The sequence below is a fragment of the Leptopilina heterotoma genome, unplaced genomic scaffold (assembly GCF_015476425.1).
Source record: "Leptopilina heterotoma isolate Lh14 unplaced genomic scaffold, ASM1547642v1 Lhet_1, whole genome shotgun sequence".
Lineage (NCBI taxonomy): Eukaryota > Metazoa > Arthropoda > Insecta > Hymenoptera > Figitidae > Leptopilina > Leptopilina heterotoma.
Genome location: NW_025110812.1, coordinates 1686718 through 1712292, shown reverse-complemented (window position 1 = coordinate 1712292; position 25575 = coordinate 1686718). Strand labels below are relative to the sequence as shown.

Below are 25575 nucleotides of genomic sequence, written 5' to 3'. Positions count from 1 at the left end.
GTTTCGAAAGATTTATTAAAATTCTGTTCAAAATAATTGAATTTTTGCAAAAAATTTTACTCTATTTATAAAAATAATTGTATTCTTCTTAAGAATATAATTGAATTGTTTCGAAGAATTTATTACAATTTTAGAAAATAATTGAATTCTTTCTTGAAATTTTATTAAAATTTTATTAAAAATAATTAAATGTTTGCAAAAAAAAATTCAATTAGATATTTGTAAAAATAATTGAATTCTTTTGAAAAATATTATTATTTATGAAAATGATTGAATTTTTTTGCTTCAAGTTCTATTCATATAAATTTGTCAAGTGTTTTTCTTCAAAAGTATGTAGTTTCAAAATTTAAAAATATATTTTACAAATAAAAAGCCCTGCTTAATGGAAATTAAAATAAAACAATTTTGAGGTTATTATTAATGCGGATTTAAGGAAAAAAACGATAATACTGTCCATTGACATAAATTTAAAACTCCTTTTTTTCACGCAATTAATTAAAAATACTCTTCTTTTAAAAATGTCAATGATTTTGAACATTCTTAAAAATTATTTTTTCAATTTCTTTTTTTTTACTTGACCGAAAGTATAATTTTTATTGTCAACTATTTTGCTTTCACGAGATTCAATGCGAGATTGAAAGAATATTGAAAGTCAATTCAATCAACGGGGATTGAATTCTTTTAATTATTGTTACATTATAAATTAATGTAGAAATAATTTAATATTTTACTGTGATTTTTTTCCCAAAAAGTCTTCGACTTTATTTATAATTATAATTATTAATAATGCACAATAGTTTGCTTTCAATAGAGAATAATTTTTAATCACACACGGTTCTTTACTTCACTGTAAAGAGAATATGAGAAAAAAAATATATATAGATATATATTCAAAATAGCGAATTTTTATTTTGTTTTTAAGTATATAAAATATTTTTTTATATTTGACATTTTTCTTTTGTTTGTTTATAAAAATAAAGCACTTGTAAAACTTCTAATATTAACCAATTTTTTATTCTTTTTTAAATTGTAAAAAATTTTATAATTACAATTATAAAATTTTATAATTTAATTGTAAAATTGAGGGCTCCAATGCTACAATTCGTTTGACGCTCGAAAATTTTTCGAGCGCCAAACGAGTTGTTGCATTGAAGCGCTCAATTAGGAATTAGTTTTAAAAAAATTAATTAAATTTAACTATAAAATTATAATTAATTATAATCAATTATAATTGATTTGAATCATAAACGAATTTTGGAATTATAACTAAATTTTTATATTAAAAATACAAAATAACGATTTATTTTAAAAAAATTAATGAATTAACTATTTAAATTGTATTATTAAAATTATTGAATGTAAGGAATTAATTAAATTTTACGAGATTATGTTTTTGGAAATTAAAACGAAAATGAAAGTGATTCAAATAGTAATTAAACTTCTATAGAAAAAAATGCAATAAAAGCTTAAAAATATTAAAATAAACTTTTGTCGTTTCATGTCCTTTTTATTTGTTTTTTCCTTCGCGATGTTTAAAAAAAGAAGAGCAATGTAGTGTAAAAATAAAACTCCCATTATCGATTGGAGTTTTATTTATTTACAAAAAAAGGAAATTTCAAATTCTCGTTCATGAGAATTTGTAAAAAAAAATAAAAGAAACCTATGTGTACATTCTTATCGTCGAATCAGCGCCCGCAGAGAAAACCCACGGCTGAATCGGATGGAACATCACATCAAGAATTCCAAAATCATTAAATGACTCATGATTACTTAATCTTTTCAGAGGAACGATTAATGGATTCTTCAAAAGATCGCTGAAATTAAAGACTCAATTAAAAAAAAGTTTAGTTTGATATTGAAGAGAAAAGATTTAAAAAAATTTTTAAAAGAATTGAAAACGAGTAAATTAAGGGAAAAAGGAAATAATAATTTAACATCTACGATTTAAATTTCTAACTCACTTATAGACCATTCCATGACTGACAATGAGACCTCTGTCATCGGCTCCTGATGCAAAGAGTGGATATCGTTTGTGAAAGGCAACATTTCTTATTCCAGTGCCATGTAATCTTAATGTTTGATATGGTTTTGTGCTCAAGTCCAAATCAAACCAAACAACTTTACGATCGTATGTTCCAATTAAAAGATTATCACCACCTGAAAAAAATGAAAATGTTTTCACTATTAGAATCGTGATTCTTTTACACTTTTCTCTTAAAAAAAAAAAAAAAAAAAAAAAAAATTTAATTTTGTTTTTTCCTGATTTTTAGGCAAAATTTTGACTTTTTCTCTAACCCTATAAAGAATATTCTGATTCACTCTAAAAATTATTAGAATCTCAAAAAAAAATGTTGTAATACGTTTATTTACGAATTTCTTTAATTGTAAATTTATTCGAAAACATCGTAAATTTATTTTTAAATAAATATTTAATCATAATTATTTTTTCATATAAGATTAACAAAAATTTCAAATTCAAATCTTTTAAAATTCAATAACTAAAAAAAATAATATAAAAAAAGCTAAAAGAAAACTAAAAAAAAAATAAAAAAAACTCTAACTTCTTTAAAATTATTTTCATCATTTCAATTAAATTATTATTTTCTACAATTTTTAATTAAAATTCTTCTTTAAATCAATTATTTCTAATAATTTCCAAAAAAAAGCTCTTTGAGAATTATCAAATCCATTTGTTTACAATTCAATTTTACGAAATTTCGATTATTCGGAAATTCTTCAATTTCTACTTATTGTTAAAAGTATAAAAAATACAAATTTTCAAAGATTATGAAACCTATTCAAATTCAAATATTTCTAAAAATTCATGCTTTTAATATTCAATTTTATTATAATCTAAAATTTTAACTAAAATTCATTTTTAGAATTAATTTTCATTAGAAAATTCTACGAGAATTCAATTATTTAAATACAAAAAAAAATTGTATTAAAAATAATTGAAATGCTGTGAAGAATTTTATTATTTATGAAAATAATTGAATTCTTTTGAGAAAATTTATTAAAATAGTAGATTTTGAAAATATTTGAATTTTAGCAAAGAATTTCATTATTTATGAAATGTAATTGAATTCATGCAAAAAATTTTTGAAAATAATTACATTTTTCGAGGAATTTATTTAAAATTATATTAAAAATTTTTTAAAAAATTTTTGAACATGATTGAATTTTTGCTAAGAATTTCATAACTTCTCAAAAATTAAATTTTGCTTAGTGTCTTCTAACTTAAATTCTTCTATAAATTCATTATTTTTAATATTTAAGTAAATATAATTATATGAAAAAATTTAACTAATTTTAGAAGAATTTAAATTATTAAAATTTTACAAAAATCTAAGTTCTTTAAAATGTCTAATCAAATTCATTCTAAATTGAAATTTTATAAAATTCTAAATTGAAACCTTTTGAAGTTAATCTATTTATGAAAATTGTAAACGCAACTCTTTGAAAATTCAATTAATTTTGAAATATTTTTGTAAAATAATTCATTAAATAATTTACAAGTCATAATTTAATTTTTTATCAAATGGAAAATTAATAAAAAAAGTAAAGTAAAATTTTAAAGAGTATATTCAATAAACACTAAAAAAGTAAGAAAATTTATATCTACCTGGATGGATAGCCATTGATGAAATCCATTGTGAATTTGAGAGTAATTTTTTCACCATTTCTTGTTTAACGAGATCGTAAATTCGTACATTTCGTTGTGTCTGTAAAAATTCATTAAATAAAAATAAAAATAAGTAAGAAAAAACAGAAATATAACAGAAAAAATAGTGACAACTTACAGCGACGAACAAAAATGGTCTTATTGGATGGAAAAGAACGCATTGAATCAAACCCTTGGGCCTTCTAAATGGAAGTTGAGATCTTCTTTTTGACAATTGATTTATTAAAACTGAACGATTTTGTCCCTCGGGCATTACACTTGCAAAATAATCACCCTTTCCATGCCACGTCACTTGCTTTACCATTTTAAAATGATTCAAAATCAATCGAATTCCATTTTTCTTCTCTTCACCTTCTGCCTGTTCCCATTGGACTGTCGACTTTATATTATCAGCGACTGTGGACAAAATTTTCAATAAACAATTGATAATAACAAATAATTTGTTAATAAAATGAAATAATTTACCTATGGCATCACTCTGAGGAATGATTTCAAGAAGTTGATCAGTTTTTTTCGTTATAACGTGATCTCCAACTTCGGGATTAATTAAGAGAACTTTTCTATCGGCCGCAACGGCGATTAAAGAGATCGCTTGATTTGGACACCAAGCGACGCTCCTCACAACACCACCGCAAGGAACAACTTTTACGCAACGACCAGTTGCTATTTCCCAAACTGTAATTCAAATGTTCCTCAATTATTATAAAATTTTAAAAATTTATCAAATTTAAATTTAAAAAAAAATTCTGAAAAGAAAATAAGGGAAAAAAATTAAATTTATAGAAGACTTTGCACTCGATAATTAATTTTTAAAAAATATCTTTCAAACTAAAAAAAGTAGTACAAAAGTAGCTATCAAAAAATTAAACTTGACGACCAAAAAAAACTCGTTTTAGGCACTGAGAAAAATTCCATTTCATATTTTTTATTTTCCTGCCTTTATTCCTAATTTTCATCAAAAATATTTACTTCTTTCTTATCCAGCTAATAAATTGAATTCCTTCAACGAATTTTATTATTCATGAAAGAATTTAAATATATTTTTAAAAATAATTTAATTCTTGCGAAGAATTTTATAAAAAATTTTTAATAATTGATTTCTTACGACTAATTTTATGCAAATTCTAATTTAAATAATTAAATTTCTAAGAAATTTTTATAATTCATGAAAAGAATTGAATTCTTAAGAAGATTTTTACAAAAAATTTTTAATAATAGAATTCTCTTTGGAAATTTTATAAAAATAGTAGATATTGAAAATCATTGAATTGCGAAAAGTTTTTAAAAATAATTAAATTTACAAACAATTCAATTAAAAGTTTTGACAATAATTGAATTCTTGCAAACGATTTTATTAGAATTTTTTAAAATAATTGGATTTTCAAGAAGAAATTTATTATACTTTTAAAAATAATTTAATTCTTGTGATAAATATTGTTATTTATGAAAACAATTGAATTTTGCAAAGAATTTTATTGAAAAAGACCTCAAAATAATTGAATTTTCGGGAATAGTATTATTATTTATTTTTAATAATTAAATTCTTTCGAAGAATTATTTATGTAAATAATTGAATTCTTTCGAAGAATTTTATTAAACTCTAAAAGAATAATTGAGTTATTTAAAAAAAAAATTAATTAAAATTGTATTTAAAATAATTGAATTCCTGTGAAAAATTCTAATATTTTTGTAAATAATTGAATTCTTCCAAAGAATTTTAAAAAAACATTTTTCTAAATAATTCTTTTCTCTTGAGGAATTGAAATTAAAATTTTAAGATTAATTACATTTTTTTTATCATTTCCTGTAAAATTGTATTAAAAATAATTGAAATCCTACAATGAATTTTATTATTTATGAAAACAATTGAATAATTGCTAACAATTTTATTAAAATTTTCAAAAATAATTGAATTCCGGAGAAGAATTTTATTATTTATAAAAATAATTGAATTTTTGGAAAGAATTTTATTGTTTATGAAAAAAATTGAATTTCTGTGAAAAATTTGGTTATTTTCGAAAATAATTGAATTCTTCCAAAGAATTTAAAAAAAAACATTTTTTTAAATAATTGTTTTCTTTTGAGGAATTGAAATTAATTTTTTAAGATTAATTACATTTTATTGAGCAATTCCTGTAAAATTGTATTAAAAATAATTGAAAATCTACAATGAATTTTATTATTTATGAAAATAATTGAAATTAATTGCTAAGAATTTTATTAAAAATTTTCAATAATAATTAAAATTCTACAATGAATTTTATGATTTATGAAAACAATTAAATAATTGCTCAGAACTTTATTAAAATTTTCAAAAATAATTGAATTCCTGAGAAGAATTTTATTATTTATAAAAATAATTGAATTTATGGTAAGAATTTTATTATTTATGAAAATAATTAAATTTTTGGAAAGAATTTTATTGTTTATGAAAAAAATTGAATTTCTCCATAAGAATTTTATAAATATTGTTTTAAATAATTAATTTTTGGCAAAAAATATAATAAATATTATGAAAATTTTATTTAAAATAATTAAATTCTTGTGGAAAATTTTATTTGTTAAAATAATTGAATTTTTCTTAATTTAAAATAGTATTAAAAATAATTGAAATTCTACGTTGAGTTTTATTAATTATGAAAATAATTGAAATTTTTACTTTGAATTTTATCCAAAAAGTTTTTTAAGAAATTGAATTTCTATGAAAAATGTTATTTTTAGTAAAAGTATTTGAATGCTATTCTAAATTAATTGAATTCTTGTGGAAATTTTATTGTTTATGAAAATAAATGAATTTAGAATGAATGTTATCTATTTTTTTTTAATAATTGAATTCTTTCGCGAAATTTGATGAAAATACTAGATATTGAAAATCATTGAATTTCAAATATTTTTTGTAAATAATTGAATCGTTTTAAAGAATTTGATTATTATTTTTGAGAATAGTTTTTTGATCTTTAGTATTTGCGAAGGTTTTAGTATATGAATGCAAAGCCTAAGAAGGAGGTCTTTTGAATTTTTATAAATTTAATTCACATAAAATACGAACTGAGTAAATAAAAATTTTGAAAGTAAAGCAAAATATTACTTCTCAATGTCATGTCATCGCCACCAGAGGCAAAATATTGTCCCTTCCATTCGGAACTGATACTCCTCACCATATCCGTATGTCCCTTAAAAATCATCGACATTGTCGTTGGGAATGGTTGTAAATCCTTGGGACTCGGTAATTGTGGTACCAAGTCTTCCGGTTGAATTGTCAATTTCATTTTAATTGCACGCGGACAAAGATAAAGATCCAAGCATCTTTGAAATCTTTCTTTAATATATTTTGAATAGGCCGGCACATTTCTTAATGATTCATATTTTTGTGGTATAAAATGTAATTTCCTCTTCCACGGTGTATTCTTATATTTATTAAATGCTTTCATTTCCTTTGCATCGAATAAATATTCCGCCGGTGGATTATAACTCTCGGCATGACCTGGTAAAAATCTTTTTGGCGCTTGTATATGTTTATGTATACGTCGCATTTCCTCGGCCTGATCATCAGTTTGCCAGAGCATATAAAATTGTGGATCATTTTTTGCTTGTTGACGTTCCTTTTCCATTTCGGCGCTCGATTTTATCCAACCCATTTTTAATGCGTGCACTAATTTTGAAACTTTTTTCGCCTCAATTTTTGATGGCACAAAAGATCTCTTGTGCTCTGGGAATTTTCTCAATGGTGTTTTCATCACTTCTGACGTGAACCACTCGACCCAAGGCTAAAAATAAAAGTAGATGGAAAAAAAATCAATTATTAATTGTGATTTAATTATTTTAATTATAGAAAAAATATTGAAAAATTTGAATGAAATGAAAAGGATAAATTTTTTTAAATAAATTTCTTACTGAGTATTCGTCAAATTGAGTGTCGGGGACTTTTTGCTTTTGAATACGAGTTATTAATTGAATGTCAGCCTCGCTCAATACAACGTCCTGTCCAGTTTGTGGATCCTTAATTGTTCGCCAAAAATCGGGATCCTCCATTCGTTTCAAAAAATTATCGAGCTGATCGCCTTTTTCTGGTTTTAAAATTTTCTTTCCCTCCCAATTATAACCAATATGTTTATAATCATCGTACCATTTCATTGGTATATTTCCAACTGTATTGCGAATATCTTCCTCGTCCGAACTATCAAATTCATATTCATCCTGATTCGATTGATTTTCATTTTTACTGTTATCTGAAAATAATTTAATTACATAATTTACTTTATTATAAACTTTCTGAAAAAATAAAAAAATAGCATAGTGAACTGGGGTAAGAAACGAATTTTTATTTAAAATATTCTGATTCACTCTAAAAATGATTAAAGACCAAAAAAAATGTTTTATTACATTTATTTACGAATTTGTTTTCAGAACTTTTACCGTCAATTTCTGTAATTTCCAATTTATTGGAAACTTTTTCCACATCTTTTGATTTAATTTTAGAATTCTTTAATTCCTTATTTTTCTTTTTCAACAAATTTGATTCTTTTCCTTCAGTTTTTGTAGAAGTCAGTTCCTTATTTTTCACAATTGTAGATTTTTCTTTGCCCTTTGAATTTGTTGCTTGAATATGTTTAATGATTCTTTTATCTTTAATTGAATTTTTCTCGTCCTTCAATATTGTTTCGGATTTATTTGCAATATTTAAATCGTCGGAATCAGATTCAAATTCTAATTCACTGACTTCCTCGTTATCACTTTCCTCTTCTTCGACTTCATTATCATCATTATCATCATTATCATCATCGTCGTCGTCTTCGTCTTCGTCGACGCTCTCCTCTTCAGAGTCGGATTCAAATTCCGAATTATTAATCTCGTCGTCATCCTCGCTATTGGAATCGTTTCCCGATTCTAATTGGCTGACATCGTCATCAGATTCAAAGACAACTTGATCTTGTTCTGTGTCTGAATCTGGAATTTTATCAACTTCCCCAGTTTCCTCATCGCTACTGTCGTCGTCACCATCGTTTAATTCCGATGCTAAAAAATCCTCCGTTCCTGAATCCTAAAAATTCAACAAAATAAGAAAAATATTGAATAGTTCAAAATTTAAAAAATTGAATTTTAAATTAAACATACCGAATACTTACTTTTTTTTTATTAATATTAATTGAATTTATAATTGCCATTAAATTTTAGAAATAAGACCAAGATTTATTCTCTAATAATTTTAATTAATAAAATTAAATTAAAAAAAATTTAATTTAAAGCAAAAAAATGATGAAATTTGAGGATTTATCATGTCGATTAAAATAAGAGAGGTTATGTTGTTATTTCTTCATTTAAAAAAATACAATCGCAAAAATTAATTTTAAATATCAAAAATTCTTGAAACATAAAGAAAATTTAAAAAACTCTTAAAATACTTAAAGGTACAATTAATAATAATTTATAACAAAAATCATACCACTGCTTCTTCGGAATCACTTTCCTCCTCGTTTTGAGTAACTTCGATAACTTTTTTCATTGATTTAGAGCTCTCTTTTCTTTTTTGAGCTCTTTTTGGTGCCGCCATTCTACACTATTGTAATATTATTAAAAATGTCAGGAATATAATATAAATAAATCAATTCTATAAGTTGATAAGGTTATAATATTTTGTCATCAAAACGCACGTGGTGTGTGACTGTCGACCATATTGGATTTTCGTTTTGTTAAGGCCAACGCGCAATATAACTTCGTAGAGTCCGCCTTGAAGATAGTCGCATACTTTGTAAACTGAATATATTGTGAAAGCGCCTTTAGGACTTCTCCCGCGCTCTACCTCTACCAGACTACCAGTTGTCAGTTGATCTGAGTTGATCACAGTTGCTGCTGCTGATTGTTTTAATTTCGAAGTAATTAAATATTGTTAATTAATTACTGATGTGGGTAAGAAGAGTCACAAATTAAATATCGTCAGTTCAATTGACAAATCAATAATCCATTATTTATTAAATATAAGTCGATTCGCGGTAAGACCGCTTACAGAAAAGATAAAATTCACCAATTATTATTATATAAACAATTATAGTTCTAAAAAGACACCAATTTAGTGAATTATTAGAATGAAACTCATTGTCGATTATTATGCGATTAAGTTCCTTGCAGAGTCTGAAAAAACATCTAGAAATTTCCGAGAATTAACCGTCAAATTACAAAAATCAATCAAATCGCTGTCGGGACAATTGTATAACGTGAAGTCTACACACAGGCGTTAATCGTTCATACACGCAACTACATCGATATTATAAACATTAAATATTCAACATTCTACTATTCTACAAGTTACACTTTAATTTAGACATTCTTTAACAAACACAATAGACATCAAATTATTTCTATAACCGAATAGAGCACACATAATAATTTACTTACATACTAAACAAAAATGTTTCTTCACATTTGTTTTTGACAACATTCAAAGAAATTTATTACAATTAAAAATAAAAAAACAGTCCTAACGAGGTGATCAGTCTCAAATTTTATTTACTTAACACTTTTCTTACATGATTTTCAATAAATCAGATAAATAATTTAAGGTTAATATTTCAAACTTATTTTTCCTAACACCCGCTCTGAAACTGCAACTTTCAAAGGGTTACAAACCGAGGCGAAAGTGATACTTTTCATAACTGTTTGAAAAACCGTGGGGAAAGTAAATTGCTGGAGAATCTGTAGTATTTATTTATGTATTATTGTTATTTTTATTTTAAAAAATTAAAATAATCCATGTTGATATTATTTTTGACGGAATAAAATTTTGCTAACTAATTAAACTAACTAATTAAAGGAACTAACGAACTAAGTAAGTAAATTAACTTACTAACTTACTAAGTAACAAAATTAACTAAACTATCTAGCTAAAGAAACTAACGAACCAACTAACAAAACTAACTAGCTAAAGAAACTAACGAACTAACTGACTAACTAAACTAAGAAACTAACGAACTAAGTAACTCAATTAACTTACTAATTTACTAACTAACTAAATTAACTGAACTGAGTAACTAAATTAACTTACAAACAAACAAAATTAACTAAACTGAGTAAATAACTGAGTAAACTAAGTAACTAACTAATAAATTAACGACTCGGTGAAACTAGCGACCCGCCGGCCGCCAGCCATCAGAAGAATCCATATGCGCCGACACACATAGTAGCGCGGTGGCCCTATACCGTTCAATCAACGCAAAAACAACGTACGCTAGCCAGCGTCTCCACCCGCCCGTATCAGAAAAACGAAAATTGGAAAAAAATTCATAACTCGAATAATTTTTGACCAATTCTTTGTTTCTTGGTCGCAAATTGAAGGGGGCTTATTGCTTCTTGTCATTGGACCAATAAGAATTTTTAAAATAAATTTTTGATAGCCAGCGTCCCCACCCGTCCGTATCAGAAAAACGAAAATTGGAAAAAAAATCGGAAAAAAATGCATAACTCGAATAATTTTTGACCAATTCTTTGTTTCTTGGTCGCAAATTGAAGAGCGATTAATGCTCCTTAAAATGTGACTATTAACAATTTTTTAAATAAATTTTTGATAGCCAGCGTCCCCACCCGGCCGTATCAGAAAAACGAAAATTGGAAAAAAAATCGGAAAAAAATTCATAACTCGAATAATTTTAGACCAATTCTTTGTTTCTTGGTCGCAAATTGAAGAGCAATTAATGCTTCTTGTCATTGGACCAATAAGAATTTTTTAAATAAATTTTTGATAGCCAGCGTCCCCACCCGCCCGCATCAGAAAAACGAAAATTGGAAAAAAATCGGAAAAAAAATCATAACTCGAATAATTTTTGACCAATTCCATGTTTCTTGATTGCTAATTAAAGAGGGATTATTGCTTCTTTTTATTGGACCAATAAGAATTTTTTAAATAAATTTTTGATAGCCAGCGTCCCCACCCGCCCGTATCAGAAAAACGAAAATTAGAAAAAAAATCGGAAAAAAATTCATAACTCGAATAATTTTTGACCAATTCTTTGTTTCTTGGTCGCAAATTAAAGGGGGCTTATTGCTTCTTGTCATTGGACCAATAAGAATTTTTTAAATAAATTTTTGATAGCCAGCGTCCCCACCCGCCCGTATCAGAAAAACGAAAATTGGAAAAAAAATCGGAAAAAAATTCATAACTCGAATAATTTTTGACCAATTCTTTGTTTCTTGGTCGCAAATTGAAGGGGGCTTATTGCTTCTTGTCATTGGACCAATAAAAATTTTTTAAATAAATTTTTGATAGCCAGCGTCCCCACCCGCCCTTATCAGAAAAACGAAAATTGGAAAAAAAATCGGAAAAAAATTCATAACTCGAATAATTTTTGACCAATTCTTTGTTTCTTGGTCGCAAATTGAAGGGGGCTTATTGCTTCTTGTCATTGGACCAATAAGAATTTTTTAAATAAATTTTTGATAGCCAGCGTCCCCACCCGCCCGTATCAGAAAAACGAAAATTGGAAAAAAATCGGAAAAAAAATCATAACTCGAATAATTTTTGACCAATTCCATGTTTCTTGATTGCTAATTAAAGAGGGATTATTGCTTCTTTTTATTGGACCAATAAGAATTTTTCAAATAAATTTTTGATAACCAGCGTCCCCACCCGCCCGTATCAGAAAAACGAAAATTGGAAAAAAATCGGAAAAAAATTCATAACTCGAATAATTTTTGACCAATTCTTTGTTTCTTGGTCGCAAATTGAAGAGCGATTATTGCTTCTTGTCATTGGACCAATAAGAATTTTTTAAATAAATTTTTGATAGCCAGCGTCCCCACCCGCCCGTATCAGAAAAACGAAAATTGGAAAAAATATCGTAAAAAAATTCATAACTCGAATAATTTTTGACCAATTCTTTGTTTCTTGGTCGCAAATTGAAGAGCGATTATTGCTTCTTGTCATTGGACCAATAAGAATTTTTTAAATAAATTTTTGATAGCCAGCGTCCCCACCCGCCCGTATCAGAAAAACGAAAATTGGAAAAAAATCGGAAAAAAAATCATAACTCGAATAATTTTTGACCAATTCCATGTTTCTTGATTGCTAATTAAAGAGCGATTATTGCTTCTTGTCATTGGACCAATAAGAATTTTTTAAATAAATTTTTGATAGCCAGCGTCCCCACCCGCCCGTATCAGAAAAACGAAAATTGGAAAAAAATCGGAAAAAAATTCATAACTCGAATAATTTTTGACCAATTCTTTGTTTCTTGGTCGCAAATTGAAGGGGGCTTATTGCTTCTTGTCATTGGACCAATAAGAATTTTTTAAATAAATTTTTGATAGCCAGCGTCCCCACCCGCCCGTATCAGAAAAACGAAAATTGGAAAAAAAATCGGAAAAAAATTCATAACTCGAATAATTTTTGACCAATTCTTTGTTTCTTGGTCGCAAATTGAAGGGGGCTTATTGCTTCTTGTCATTGGACCAATAAGAATTTTTTAAATAAATTTTTCATAGCCAGCGTCCCCACCCGCCCTTATCAGAAAAACGAAAATTGGAAAAAAAATCGGAAAAAAATTCATAACTCGAATAATTTTTGACCAATTCTTTGTTTCTTGGTCGCAAATTGAAGGGGGCTTATTGCTTCTTGTCATTGGACCAATAAGAATTTTTTAAATAAATTTTTGATAGCCAGCGTCCCCACCCGCCCGTATCAGAAAAACGAAAATTGGAAAAAAATCGGAAAAAAATTCATAACTCGAATAATTTTTGACCAATTCTTTGTTTCTTGGTCGCAAATTGAAGGGGGCTTATTGCTTCTTGTCATTGGACCAATAAGAATTTTTAAAATAAATTTTTGATAGCCAGCGTCCCCACCCGTCCGTATCAGAAAAACGAAAATTGGAAAAAAAAATCGGAAAAAAAATGCATAACTCGAATAATTTTTGACCAATTCTTTGTTTCTTGGTCGCAAATTGAAGAGCGATTAATGCTCCTTAAAATGTGACTATTAACAATTTTTTAAATAAATTTTTGATAGCCAGCGTCCCCACCCGGCCGTATCAGAAAAACGAAAATTGGAAAAAAAAATCGGAAAAAAATTCATAACTCGAATAATTTTAGACCAATTCTTTGTTTCTTGGTCGCAAATTGAAGAGCAATTAATGCTTCTTGTCATTGGACCAATAAGAATTTTTTAAATAAATTTTTGATAGCCAGCGTCCCCACCCGCCCGCATCAGAAAAACGAAAATTGGAAAAAAATCGGAAAAAAAATCATAACTCGAATAATTTTTGACCAATTCCATGTTTCTTGATTGCTAATTAAAGAGGGATTATTGCTTCTTTTTATTGGACCAATAAGAATTTTTTAAATAAATTTTTGATAGCCAGCGTCCCCACCCGCCCGTATCAGAAAAACGAAAATTAGAAAAAAAATCGGAAAAAAATTCATAACTCGAATAATTTTTGACCAATTCTTTGTTTCTTGGTCGCAAATTAAAGGGGGCTTATTGCTTCTTGTCATTGGACCAATAAGAATTTTTTAAATAAATTTTTGATAGCCAGCGTCCCCACCCGCCCGTATCAGAAAAACGAAAATTGGAAAAAAATCGGAAAAAAATTCATAACTCGAATAATTTTTGACCAATTCTTTGTTTCTTGGTCGCAAATTGAAGGGGGCTTATTGCTTCTTGTCATTGGACCAATAAAAATTTTTTAAATAAATTTTTGATAGCCAGCGTCCCCACCCGCCCTTATCAGAAAAACGAAAATTGGAAAAAAAATCGGAAAAAAATTCATAACTCGAATAATTTTTGACCAATTCTTTGTTTCTTGGTCGCAAATTGAAGGGGGCTTATTGCTTCTTGTCATTGGACCAATAAGAATTTTTTAAATAAATTTTTGATAGCCAGCGTCCCCACCCGCCCGTATCAGAAAAACGAAAATTGGAAAAAAATCGGAAAAAAAATCATAACTCGAATAATTTTTGACCAATTCCATGTTTCTTGATTGCTAATTAAAGAGGGATTATTGCTTCTTTTTATTGGACCAATAAGAATTTTTCAAATAAATTTTTGATAACCAGCGTCCCCACCCGCCCGTATCAGAAAAACGAAAATTGGAAAAAAATCGGAAAAAAATTCATAACTCGAATAATTTTTGACCAATTCTTTGTTTCTTGGTCGCAAATTGAAGAGCGATTATTGCTTCTTGTCATTGGACCAATAAGAATTTTTTAAATAAATTTTTGATAGCCAGCGTCCCCACCCGCCCGTATCAGAAAAACGAAAATTGGAAAAAATATCGTAAAAAAATTCATAACTCGAATAATTTTTGACCAATTCTTTGTTTCTTGGTCGCAAATTGAAGAGCGATTATTGCTTCTTGTCATTGGACCAATAAGAATTTTTTAAATAAATTTTTGATAGCCAGCGTCCCCACCCGCCCGTATCAGAAAAACGAAAATTGGAAAAAAATCGGAAAAAAAATCATAACTCGAATAATTTTTGACCAATTCCATGTTTCTTGATTGCTAATTAAAGAGCGATTATTGCTTCTTGTCATTGGACCAATAAGAATTTTTTAAATAAATTTTTGATAGCCAGCGTCCCCACCCGCCCGTATCAGAAAAACGAAAATTGGAAAAAAATCGGAAAAAAATTCATAACTCGAATAATTTTTGACCAATTCTTTGTTTCTTGGTCGCAAATTGAAGGGGGCTTATTGCTTCTTGTCATTGGACCAATAAGAATTTTTTAAATAAATTTTTGATAGCCAGCGTCCCCACCCGCCCGTATCAGAAAAACGAAAATTGGAAAAAAAATCGGAAAAAAATTCATAACTCGAATAATTTTTGACCAATTCTTTGTTTCTTGGTCGCAAATTGAAGGGGGCTTATTGCTTCTTGTCATTGGACCAATAAGAATTTTTTAAATAAATTTTTCATAGCCAGCGTCCCCACCCGCCCTTATCAGAAAAACGAAAATTGGAAAAAAAATCGGAAAAAAATTCATAACTCGAATAATTTTTGACCAATTCTTTGTTTCTTGGTCGCAAATTGAAGGGGGCTTATTGCTTCTTGTCATTGGACCAATAAGAATTTTTTAAATAAATTTTTGATAGCCAGCGTCCCCACCCGCCCGTATCAGAAAAACGAAAATTGGAAAAAAATCGGAAAAAAATTCATAACTCGAATAATTTTTGACCAATTCTTTGTTTCTTGGTCGCAAATTGAAGGGGGCTTATTGCTTCTTGTCATTGGACCAATAAGAATTTTTTAAATAAATTTTTGATAGCCAGCGTCCCCACCCGCCCGTATCAGAAAAACGAAAATTGGAAAAAAATCGGAAAAAAATTCATAACTCGAATAATTTTTGACCAATTCTTTATTTCTTGGTCGCAAATTGAAGAGGGATAAATGCTCCTTAAAATGTGACTATTAACAATTTTTTAAAAAAATTTTTGATAGCCAGCGTCCCCACCCGCCCCTATCAGAAAAACGAAAATTGGAAAAAAAAATCGGAAAAAAATTCATAACTCGAATAATTTTTGACCAATTCTTTGTTTCTTGGTCGCAAATTGAAGAGCAATTAATGCTTCTTGTTATTGGACCAATAAGAATTTTTTAAATAAATTTTTGATAGCCAGCGTCCCCACCCGCCCGTATCAGAAAAACGAAAATTGGAAAAAAATCGGAAAAAAATTCATAACTCGAATAATTTTTGACCAATTCTTTGTTTCTTGGTCGCAAATTGAAGGGGGCTTATTGCTTCTTGTCATTGGACCAATAAGAATTTTTTAAATAAATTTTTGATAGCCAGCGTCCCCACCCGCCCGCATCAGAAAAACGAAAATTGGAAAAAAATCGGAAAAAAATCATAACTCGAATAATTCTTGACCAATTCTTTGTTTCTTGGTCTCAAATTGAAGAGGACTTATTGCTTTTTTTCATTGGACGAATAAAAATTTTTTAAAAAAATTTTTGATAGCCAGCGTCCTCACCCGCCCGTATCAGAAAAACGAAAATTGGAAAAAATATCGTAAAAAAATTCATAACTTGAATAATTTTTGACCAATTCTTTATTTCTTGGTCGCAAATTGAAGAGGGATAAATGCTCCTTAAAATGTGACTATTAACAATTTTTTAAAAAAATTTTTGATAGCCAGCGTCCCCACCCGCCCCTATCAGAAAAACGAAAATTGGAAAAAAAATCGGAAAAAAATTCATAATTCGAATAATTTTTGACCAATTCCTTGTTTCTTGATCGCAAATTAAAAAGGGATTAATGCTCCTTAAAATGTGACTATTAACAATTTTTTAAAAAAATTTTTGATAGCCAGCGTCCCCACCCGCCCGTATCAGAAAAACGAAAATTGGAAAAAAATCGGAAATAAATTCATTACTCGAAAATTTTTTGACCAATTCTTTGTTTCTTGGTCTCAAATTAAAGAGGGCTTATTGCTCCTTAAAATGTGACTATTAACAATTTTTTAAATAAATTTTTGATAGCCAGCGTCCCCACCCGCCCGTATCAGAAAAACGAGAATTGGAAAAAAATCGGAAATAAATTCATTTCTCAAAAAATTTTTGACCAATTCTTTGTTTCTTGGTCTCAAATTAAAGAGGGCTTATTGCTCCCTAAAATGTGACTATTAACAACTTTTTAAATAAATTTTTGATAGCCAGCGTCCCCACCCGCCCGTATCAGAAAAACGAAAATTGGAAAAAAAATCGGAAAAAAATTCATAACTCGAATAATTTTTGACCAATTCTTTGTTTCTTGGTCGCAAATTGAAGGGGGCTTATTGCTTCTTGTCATTGGACCAATAAGAATTTTTTTAATCAATTTTTGATAGCCAGCGTCCCCACCCGCCCGTATCAGAAAAACGAAAATTTGAAAAAAAATCGGAAAAAAATTCATAACTCGAATAATTTTTGACCAATTCTTTGTTTCTTGGTCGCAAATTGAAGGGGGCTTATTGCTTCTTGTCATTGGACCAATAAGAATTTTTTAAATAAATTTTTGATAGCCAGCGTCCCCACCCGCCCGTATCAGAAAAACGAAAATTAAAAAAATCGGAAAAAAATTCAAAACTCGAATAATTTTTGACCAATTCTTTGTTTCTTGGTCGCAAATTAAAGGGGGCTTATTGCTTCTTGTCATTGGACCAATAAGAATTTTTTAAATAAATTTTTGATAGCCAGCGTCCCCACCCGCCCGTATCAGAAAAACGAAAATTGGAAAAAAAATCGGAAAAAAAATTCATAACTCGAATAATTTTTGACCAATTCTTTGTTTCTTGGTCGCAAATTGAAGAGGGATTAATGCTTCTTAAAATGTGACTATTAACAATTTTTTAAATAAATTTTTGATAGCCAGCGTCCCCACCCGCCCGTATCAGAAAAACGAAAATTGGATAAAAATCGGAAAAAAATTCATAACTCGAAAAATTTTTGACCAATTCTTTGTTTCTTGGTCTCAAATTGAAGAGGGCTTATTGCTTGTTTTCATTGGACCAATAAGAATTTTTTAAAAAAATTTTTGATAGCCAGCGTCCCCACCCGCCCGTATCAGAAAAACGAAAACTGGAAAAAAATCGGAAAAAAATTCATAACTCGAATAATTTTTGACCAATTCCATGTTTCTTGATTGCTAATTAAAGAGGGATTATTGCTTCTTTTTATTGGACCAATAAGAATTTTTTAAATAAATTTTTGATAGCCAGCGTCCCCACCCGCCCGTATCAGAAAAACGAAAATTGGAAAAAAAAATCGGAAAAAAATTCATAACTCGAATAATTTTTGACCAATTCTTTGTTTCTTGGTCGCAAATTGAAGGGGGCTTATTGCTTCTTGTCATTGGACCAATAAGAATTTTTTTAATCAATTTTTGATAGCCAGCGTCCCCACCCGCCCGTATCAGAAAAACGAAAATTTGAAAAAAAATCGGAAAAAAATTCATAACTCGAATAATTTTTGACCAATTCTTTGTTTCTTGGTCGCAAATTGAAGGGGGCTTATTGCTTCTTGTCATTGGACCAATAAGAATTTTTTAAATAAATTTTTGATAGCCAGCGTCCCCACCCGCCCGTATCAGAAAAACGAAAATTGGAAAAAAAATCGGAAAAAAATTCATAACTCGAATAATTTTTGACCAATTCTTTGTTTCTTGGTCGCAAATTGAAGGGGGCTTATTGCTTTTTGTCATTGGACCAATAAGAATTTTTTAAATAAATTTTTGATAGCCAGCGTCCCCACCCGCCCGCATCAGAAAAACGAAAATTGGAAAAAAATCGGAAAAAAAATCATAACTCGAATAATTTTTGACCAATTCCATGTTTCTTGATTGCTAATTAAAGAGGGATTATTGCTTCTTTTTATTGGACCAATAAGAATTTTTCAAATAAATTTTTGATAGCCAGCGTCCCCACCCGCCCGTATCAGAAAAACGAAAATTGGAAAAAAAATCGGAAAAAAATTGATAACTCGAATAATTTTTGACCAATTCTTTTTTCTTGGTCGCAAATTGAAGGGGGCTTATTGCTTCTTGTCATTGGACCAATAAGAATTTTTTAAATAAATTTTTGATAGCCAGCGTCCCCACCCGCCCTTATCAGAAAAACGAAAATTGGAAAAAAAATCGGAAAAAAATTCATAACTCGAATAATTTTTGACCAATTCTTTGTTTCTTGGTCGCAAATTGAAGGGGGCTTATTGCTTCTTGTCATTGGACCAATAAGAATTTTTTAAATAAATTTTTGATAGCCAGCGTCCCCACCCGCCCGTATCAGAAAAACGAAAATTGGAAAAAAATCGGAAAAAAAATCATAACTCGAATAATTTTTGACCAATTCCATGTTTCTTGATTGCTAATTAAAGAGGGATTATTGCTTCTTTTTATTGGACCAATAAGAATTTTTCAAATAAATTTTTGATAACCAGCGTCCCCACCCGCCCGTATCAGAAAAACGAAAATTGGAAAAAAATCGGAAAAAAATTCATAACTCGAATAATTTTTGACCAATTCTTTGTTTCTTGGTCGCAAATTGAAGAGCGATTATTGCTTCTTGTCATTGGACCAATAAGAATTTTTTAAATAAATTTTTGATAGCCAGCGTCCCCACCCGCCCGTATCAGAAAAACGAAAATTGGAAAAAATATCGTAAAAAAATTCATAACTCGAATAATTTTTGACCAATTCTTTGTTTCTTGGTCGCAAATTGAAGAGCGATTATTGCTTCTTGTCATTGGACCAATAAGAATTTTTTAAATAAATTTTTGATAGCCAGCGTCCCCACCCGCCCGTATCAGAAAAACGAAAATTGGAAAAAAATCGGAAAAAAAATCATAACTCGAATAATTTTTGACCAATTCCATGTTTCTTGATTGCTAATTAAAGAGCGATTATTGCTTCTTGTCATTGGACCAATAAGAATTTTTTAAATAAATTTTTGATAGCCAGCGTCCCCACCCGCCCGTATCAGAAAAACGAAAATTGGAAAAAAAATCGGAAAAAAATTCATAACTCGAATAATTTTTGACCAATTCTTTGTTTCTTGGTCGCAAATTGAAGGGGGCTTATTGCTTCTTGTCATTGGACCAATAAGAATTTTTTAAATAAATTTTTGATAGCCAGCGTCCCCACCCGCCCGTATCAGAAAAACGAAAATTGGAAAAAAAATCGGAAAAAAATTCATAACTCGAATAATTTTTGACCAATTCTTTGTTTCTTGGTCGCAAATTGAAGGGGGCTTATTGCTTCTTGTCATTGGACCAATAAGAATTTTTTAAATAAATTTTTCATAGCCAGCGTCCCCACCCGCCCTTATCAGAAAAAACGAAAATTGGAAAAAAAAATCGGAAAAAAATTCATAACTCGAATAATTTTTGACCAATTCTTTGTTTCTTGGTCGCAAATTGAAGGGGGCTTATTGCTTCTTGTCATTGGACCAATAAGAATTTTTTAAATAAATTTTTGATAGCCAGCGTCCCCACCCGCCCGTATCAGAAAAACGAAAATTGGAAAAAAATCGGAAAAAAATTCATAACTCGAATAATTTTTGACCAATTCTTTGTTTCTTGGTCGCAAATTGAAGGGGGCTTATTGCTTCTTGTCATTGGACCAATAAGAATTTTTTAAATAAATTTTTGATAGCCAGCGTCCCCACCCGCCCGTATCAGAAAAACGAAAATTGGAAAAAAATCGGAAAAAAATTCATAACTCGAATAATTTTTGACCAATTCTTTATTTCTTGGTCGCAAATTGAAGAGGGATAAATGCTCCTTAAAATGTGACTATTAACAATTTTTTAAAAAAATTTTTGATAGCCAGCGTCCCCACCCGCCCCTATCAGAAAAACGAAAATTGGAAAAAAAATCGGAAAAAAATTCATAACTCGAATAATTTTTGACCAATTCTTTGTTTCTTGGTCGCAAATTGAAGAGCAATTAATGCTTCTTGTTATTGGACCAATAAGAATTTTTTAAATAAATTTTTGATAGCCAGCGTCCCCACCCGCCCGTATCAGAAAAACGAAAATTGGAAAAAAATCGGAAAAAAATTCATAACTCGAATAATTTTTGACCAATTCTTTGTTTCTTGGTCGCAAATTGAAGGGGGCTTATTGCTTCTTGTCATTGGACCAATAAGAATTTTTTAAATAAATTTTTGATAGCCAGCGTCCCCACCCGCCCGCATCAGAAAAACGAAAATTGGAAAAAAATCGGAAAAAAATCATAACTCGAATAATTCTTGACCAATTCTTTGTTTCTTGGTCTCAAATTGAAGAGGACTTATTGCTTTTTTTCATTGGACGAATAAAAATTTTTTAAAAAAATTTTTGATAGCCAGCGTCCTCACCCGCCCGTATCAGAAAAACGAAAATTGGAAAAAATATCGTAAAAAAATTCATAACTTGAATAATTTTTGACCAATTCTTTATTTCTTGGTCGCAAATTGAAGAGGGATAAATGCTCCTTAAAATGTGACTATTAACAATTTTTTAAAAAAATTTTTGATAGCCAGCGTCCCCACCCGCCCCTATCAGAAAAACGAAAATTGGAAAAAAAATCGGAAAAAAATTCATAATTCGAATAATTTTTGACCAATTCCTTGTTTCTTGATCGCAAATTAAAAAGGGATTAATGCTCCTTAAAATGTGACTATTAACAATTTTTTAAAAAAATTTTTGATAGCCAGCGTCCCCACCCGCCCGTATCAGAAAAACGAAAATTGGAAAAAAATCGGAAATAAATTCATTACTCGAAAATTTTTTGACCAATTCTTTGTTTCTTGGTCTCAAATTAAAGAGGGCTTATTGCTCCTTAAAATGTGACTATTAACAATTTTTTAAATAAATTTTTGATAGCCAGCGTCCCCACCCGCCCGTATCAGAAAAACGAGAATTGGAAAAAAATCGGAAATAAATTCATTTCTCAAAAAATTTTTGACCAATTCTTTGTTTCTTGGTCTCAAATTAAAGAGGGCTTATTGCTCCCTAAAATGTGACTATTAACAACTTTTTAAATAAATTTTTGATAGCCAGCGTCCCCACCCGCCCGTATCAGAAAAACGAAAATTGGAAAAAAAATCGGAAAAAAATTCATAACTCGAATAATTTTTGACCAATTCTTTGTTTCTTGGTCGCAAATTGAAGGGGGCTTATTGCTTCTTGTCATTGGACCAATAAGAATTTTTTTAATCAATTTTTGATAGCCAGCGTCCCCACCCGCCCGTATCAGAAAAACGAAAATTTGAAAAAAAATCGGAAAAAAATTCATAACTCGAATAATTTTTGACCAATTCTTTGTTTCTTGGTCGCAAATTGAAGGGGGCTTATTGCTTCTTGTCATTGGACCAATAAGAATTTTTTAAATAAATTTTTGATAGCCAGCGTCCCCACCCGCCCGTATCAGAAAAACGAAAATTAAAAAAATCGGAAAAAAATTCAAAACTCGAATAATTTTTGACCAATTCTTTGTTTCTTGGTCGCAAATTAAAGGGGGCTTATTGCTTCTTGTCATTGGACCAATAAGAATTTTTTAAATAAATTTTTGATAGCCAGCGTCCCCACCCGCCCGTATCAGAAAAACGAAAATTGGAAAAAAAATCGGAAAAAAATTCATAACTCGAATAATTTTTGACCAATTCTTTGTTTCTTGGTCGCAAATTGAAGAGGGATTAATGCTTCTTAAAATGTGACTATTAACAATTTTTTAAATAAATTTTTGATAGCCAGCGTCCCCACCCGCCCGTATCAGAAAAACGAAAATTGGATAAAAATCGGAAAAAAATTCATAACTCGAAAAATTTTTGACCAATTCTTTGTTTCTTGGTCTCAAATTGAAGAGGGCTTATTGCTTGTTTTCATTGGACCAATAAGAATTTTTTAAAAAAATTTTTGATAGCCAGCGTCCCCACCCGCCCGTATCAGAAAAACGAAAACTGGAAAAAAATCGGAAAAAAATTCATAACTCGAATAATTTTTGACCAATTCCATGTTTCTTGATTGCTAATTAAAGAGGGATTATTGCTTCTTTTTATTGGACCAATAAGAATTTTTTAAATAAATTTTTGATAGCCAGCGTCCCCACCCGCCCGTATCAGAAAAACGAAAATTGGAAAAAAAATCGGAAAAAAATTCATAACTCGAATAATTTTTGACCAATTCTTTGTTTCTTGGTCGCAAATTGAAGGGGGCTTATTGCTTCTTGTCATTGGACCAATAAGAATTTTTTTAATCAATTTTTGATAGCCAGCGTCCCCACCCGCCCGTATCAGAAAAACGAAAATTTGAAAAAAAAATCGGAAAAAAATTCATAACTCGAATAATTTTTGACCAATTCTTTGTTTCTTGGTCGCAAATTGAAGGGGGCTTATTGCTTCTTGTCATTGGACCAATAAGAATTTTTTAAATAAATTTTTGATAGCCAGCGTCCCCACCCGCCCGTATCAGAAAAACGAAAATTGGAAAAAAAAATCGGAAAAAAATTCATAACTCGAATAATTTTTGACCAATTCTTTGTTTCTTGGTCGCAAATTGAAGGGGGCTTATTGCTTTTTGTCATTGGACCAATAAGAATTTTTTAAATAAATTTTTGATAGCCAGCGTCCCCACCCGCCCGCATCAGAAAAACGAAAATTGGAAAAAAATCGGAAAAAAAATCATAACTCGAATAATTTTTGACCAATTCCATGTTTCTTGATTGCTAATTAAAGAGGGATTATTGCTTCTTTTTATTGGACCAATAAGAATTTTTCAAATAAATTTTTGATAGCCAGCGTCCCCACCCGCCCGTATCAGAAAAACGAAAATTGGAAAAAAAATCGGAAAAAAATTGATAACTCGAATAATTTTTGACCAATTCTTTTTTCTTGGTCGCAAATTGAAGGGGGCTTATTGCTTCTTGTCATTGGACCAATAAGAATTTTTTAAATAAATTTTTGATAGCCAGCGTCCCCACCCGCCCGTATCAGAAAAACGAAAATTGGAAAAAAAATCGGAAAAAAATTCATAACTCGAATAATTTTTGACCAATTCTTTGTTTCTTGGTCGCAAATTGAAGGGGGCTTATTGCTTCTTTTTATTGGACCAATAAGAATTTTTTAAATAAATTTTTGATAGCCAGCGTCCCCACTCGCCCGTATCAGAAAAACGAAAATTGGAAAAAAAATCGGAAAAAAATTGATAACTCGAATAATTTTTGACCAATTCTTTGTTTCTTGGTCTCAAATTGAAGGGGGCTTATTCCTTTTTTTCATTGGACCAATAAAAATTTTTTAAAAAAATTTTTGATAGCCAGCGTCCCCACCCGCCCGTATCAGAAAAACGAAAATTGGAAAAAAATCGGAAAAAAATTCATAACTCGAATAATTTTTGACGAATTCTTTGTTTCTTGGTCGCAAATTGAAGAGCAATTAATGCTTTTTGTCATTGGACCAATAAGAATTTTTTAAATAAATTTTTGATAGCCAGCGTACCCACCCGCCCGTATCAGAAAAACGAAAATTGGAAAAAAATCGGAAAAAAATTCATAACTCGAATAATTTTTGACCAATTCCATGTTTCTTGATTGCTAATTAAAGAGGGATTATTGCTTCTTTTTATTAAACCAATAAGAATTTTTTAAATAAATTTTTGATAGCCAGCGTCCCCACCCGCCCGCATCAGAAAAACGAAAATTGGAAAAAAATCGGAAAAAAATTCATAACTCGAATAATTTTTGACCAATTCTTTGTTTCTTGGTCGCAAATTGAAGGGGGCTTATTGCTTCTTGTCATTGGACCAATAAGAATTTTTTAAATAAATTTTTGATAGCCAGCGTCCCCACCCGCCCGTATCAGAAAAACGAAAATTGGAAAATAAATCGGAAAAAAATTGATAACTCGAATAATTTTTGACCAATTCTTTGTTTCTTGGTCTCAAATTGAAAAGGGCTTATTGCTCCTTAAAATGTGACTATTAACAATTTTTTTAATAAATTTTTGATAGCCAGCGTCCCCACCCGCCCGTATCAGAAAAACGAAAATTGGAAAAAAATCGGAAAGAAATTGATAACTCGAATAATTTTTGACCAATTCTTTGTTTCTTGGTCTCAAATTGAAGAGGGCTTATTGCTTTTTTTCATTGGACCAATAAGAATTTTTAAAAAAAATTTTTGATAGCCAGCGTCCCCACCCGCCCGTATCAGAAAAACGAAAATTGGAAAAAAAATCGGAAAAAAATTCATAACTCGAAAAATTTTTGACTAATTCTTTATTTCTTGGTCGCAAATTGAAGAGGGATAAATGCTCCTTAAAATGTGACTATTAACAATTTTTTGAATAAATTTTTGATAGCCAGCGTCCCCACCCGCCCGTATCAGAAAAACGAAAATTGGAAAAAAAATCGGAAAAAAATTCATAACTCGAATAATTTTTGACCAATTCTTTGTTT

The 25575-nt window shown here is 29.2% G+C and overlaps 1 protein-coding gene across 3 annotated transcripts; it reads right to left on the bottom strand.

Moving 5' to 3' along the window:
* Nucleotides 1-1486: 1486 nt before the first annotated feature.
* Nucleotides 1487-9375, bottom strand: LOC122511361 (ribosome biogenesis protein BOP1 homolog). Of its 3 annotated transcripts, XR_006302517.1 has the most exons (10): nt 9129-9375; nt 8069-8726; nt 7580-7914; nt 6774-7452; nt 4151-4360; nt 3804-4081; nt 3626-3725; nt 1962-2157; nt 1609-1814; nt 1487-1568 (listed from the first exon to the last, which is right to left on the bottom strand). XR_006302517.1 is itself a non-coding variant. In XM_043626588.1 (9 exons), exons 1-9 carry the CDS (start codon nt 9234-9236, stop codon nt 1661-1663), a joined length of 2718 nt encoding a protein of 905 aa, XP_043482523.1. In that variant the 5' UTR covers nt 9237-9375; the 3' UTR covers nt 1575-1660. The 3 variants fall into 3 exon arrangements, 2 of the variants coding, with proteins under 2 accessions (XP_043482523.1, XP_043482625.1); XM_043626588.1 differs by lacking the exon at nt 1487-1568 and having other exon boundaries at nt 1575-1814; XM_043626690.1 differs by lacking the exon at nt 1487-1568 and having other exon boundaries at nt 1575-1814; nt 8102-8726; nt 9129-9374.
* Between the last annotated feature and the right edge of the window lie 16200 nt (nt 9376-25575).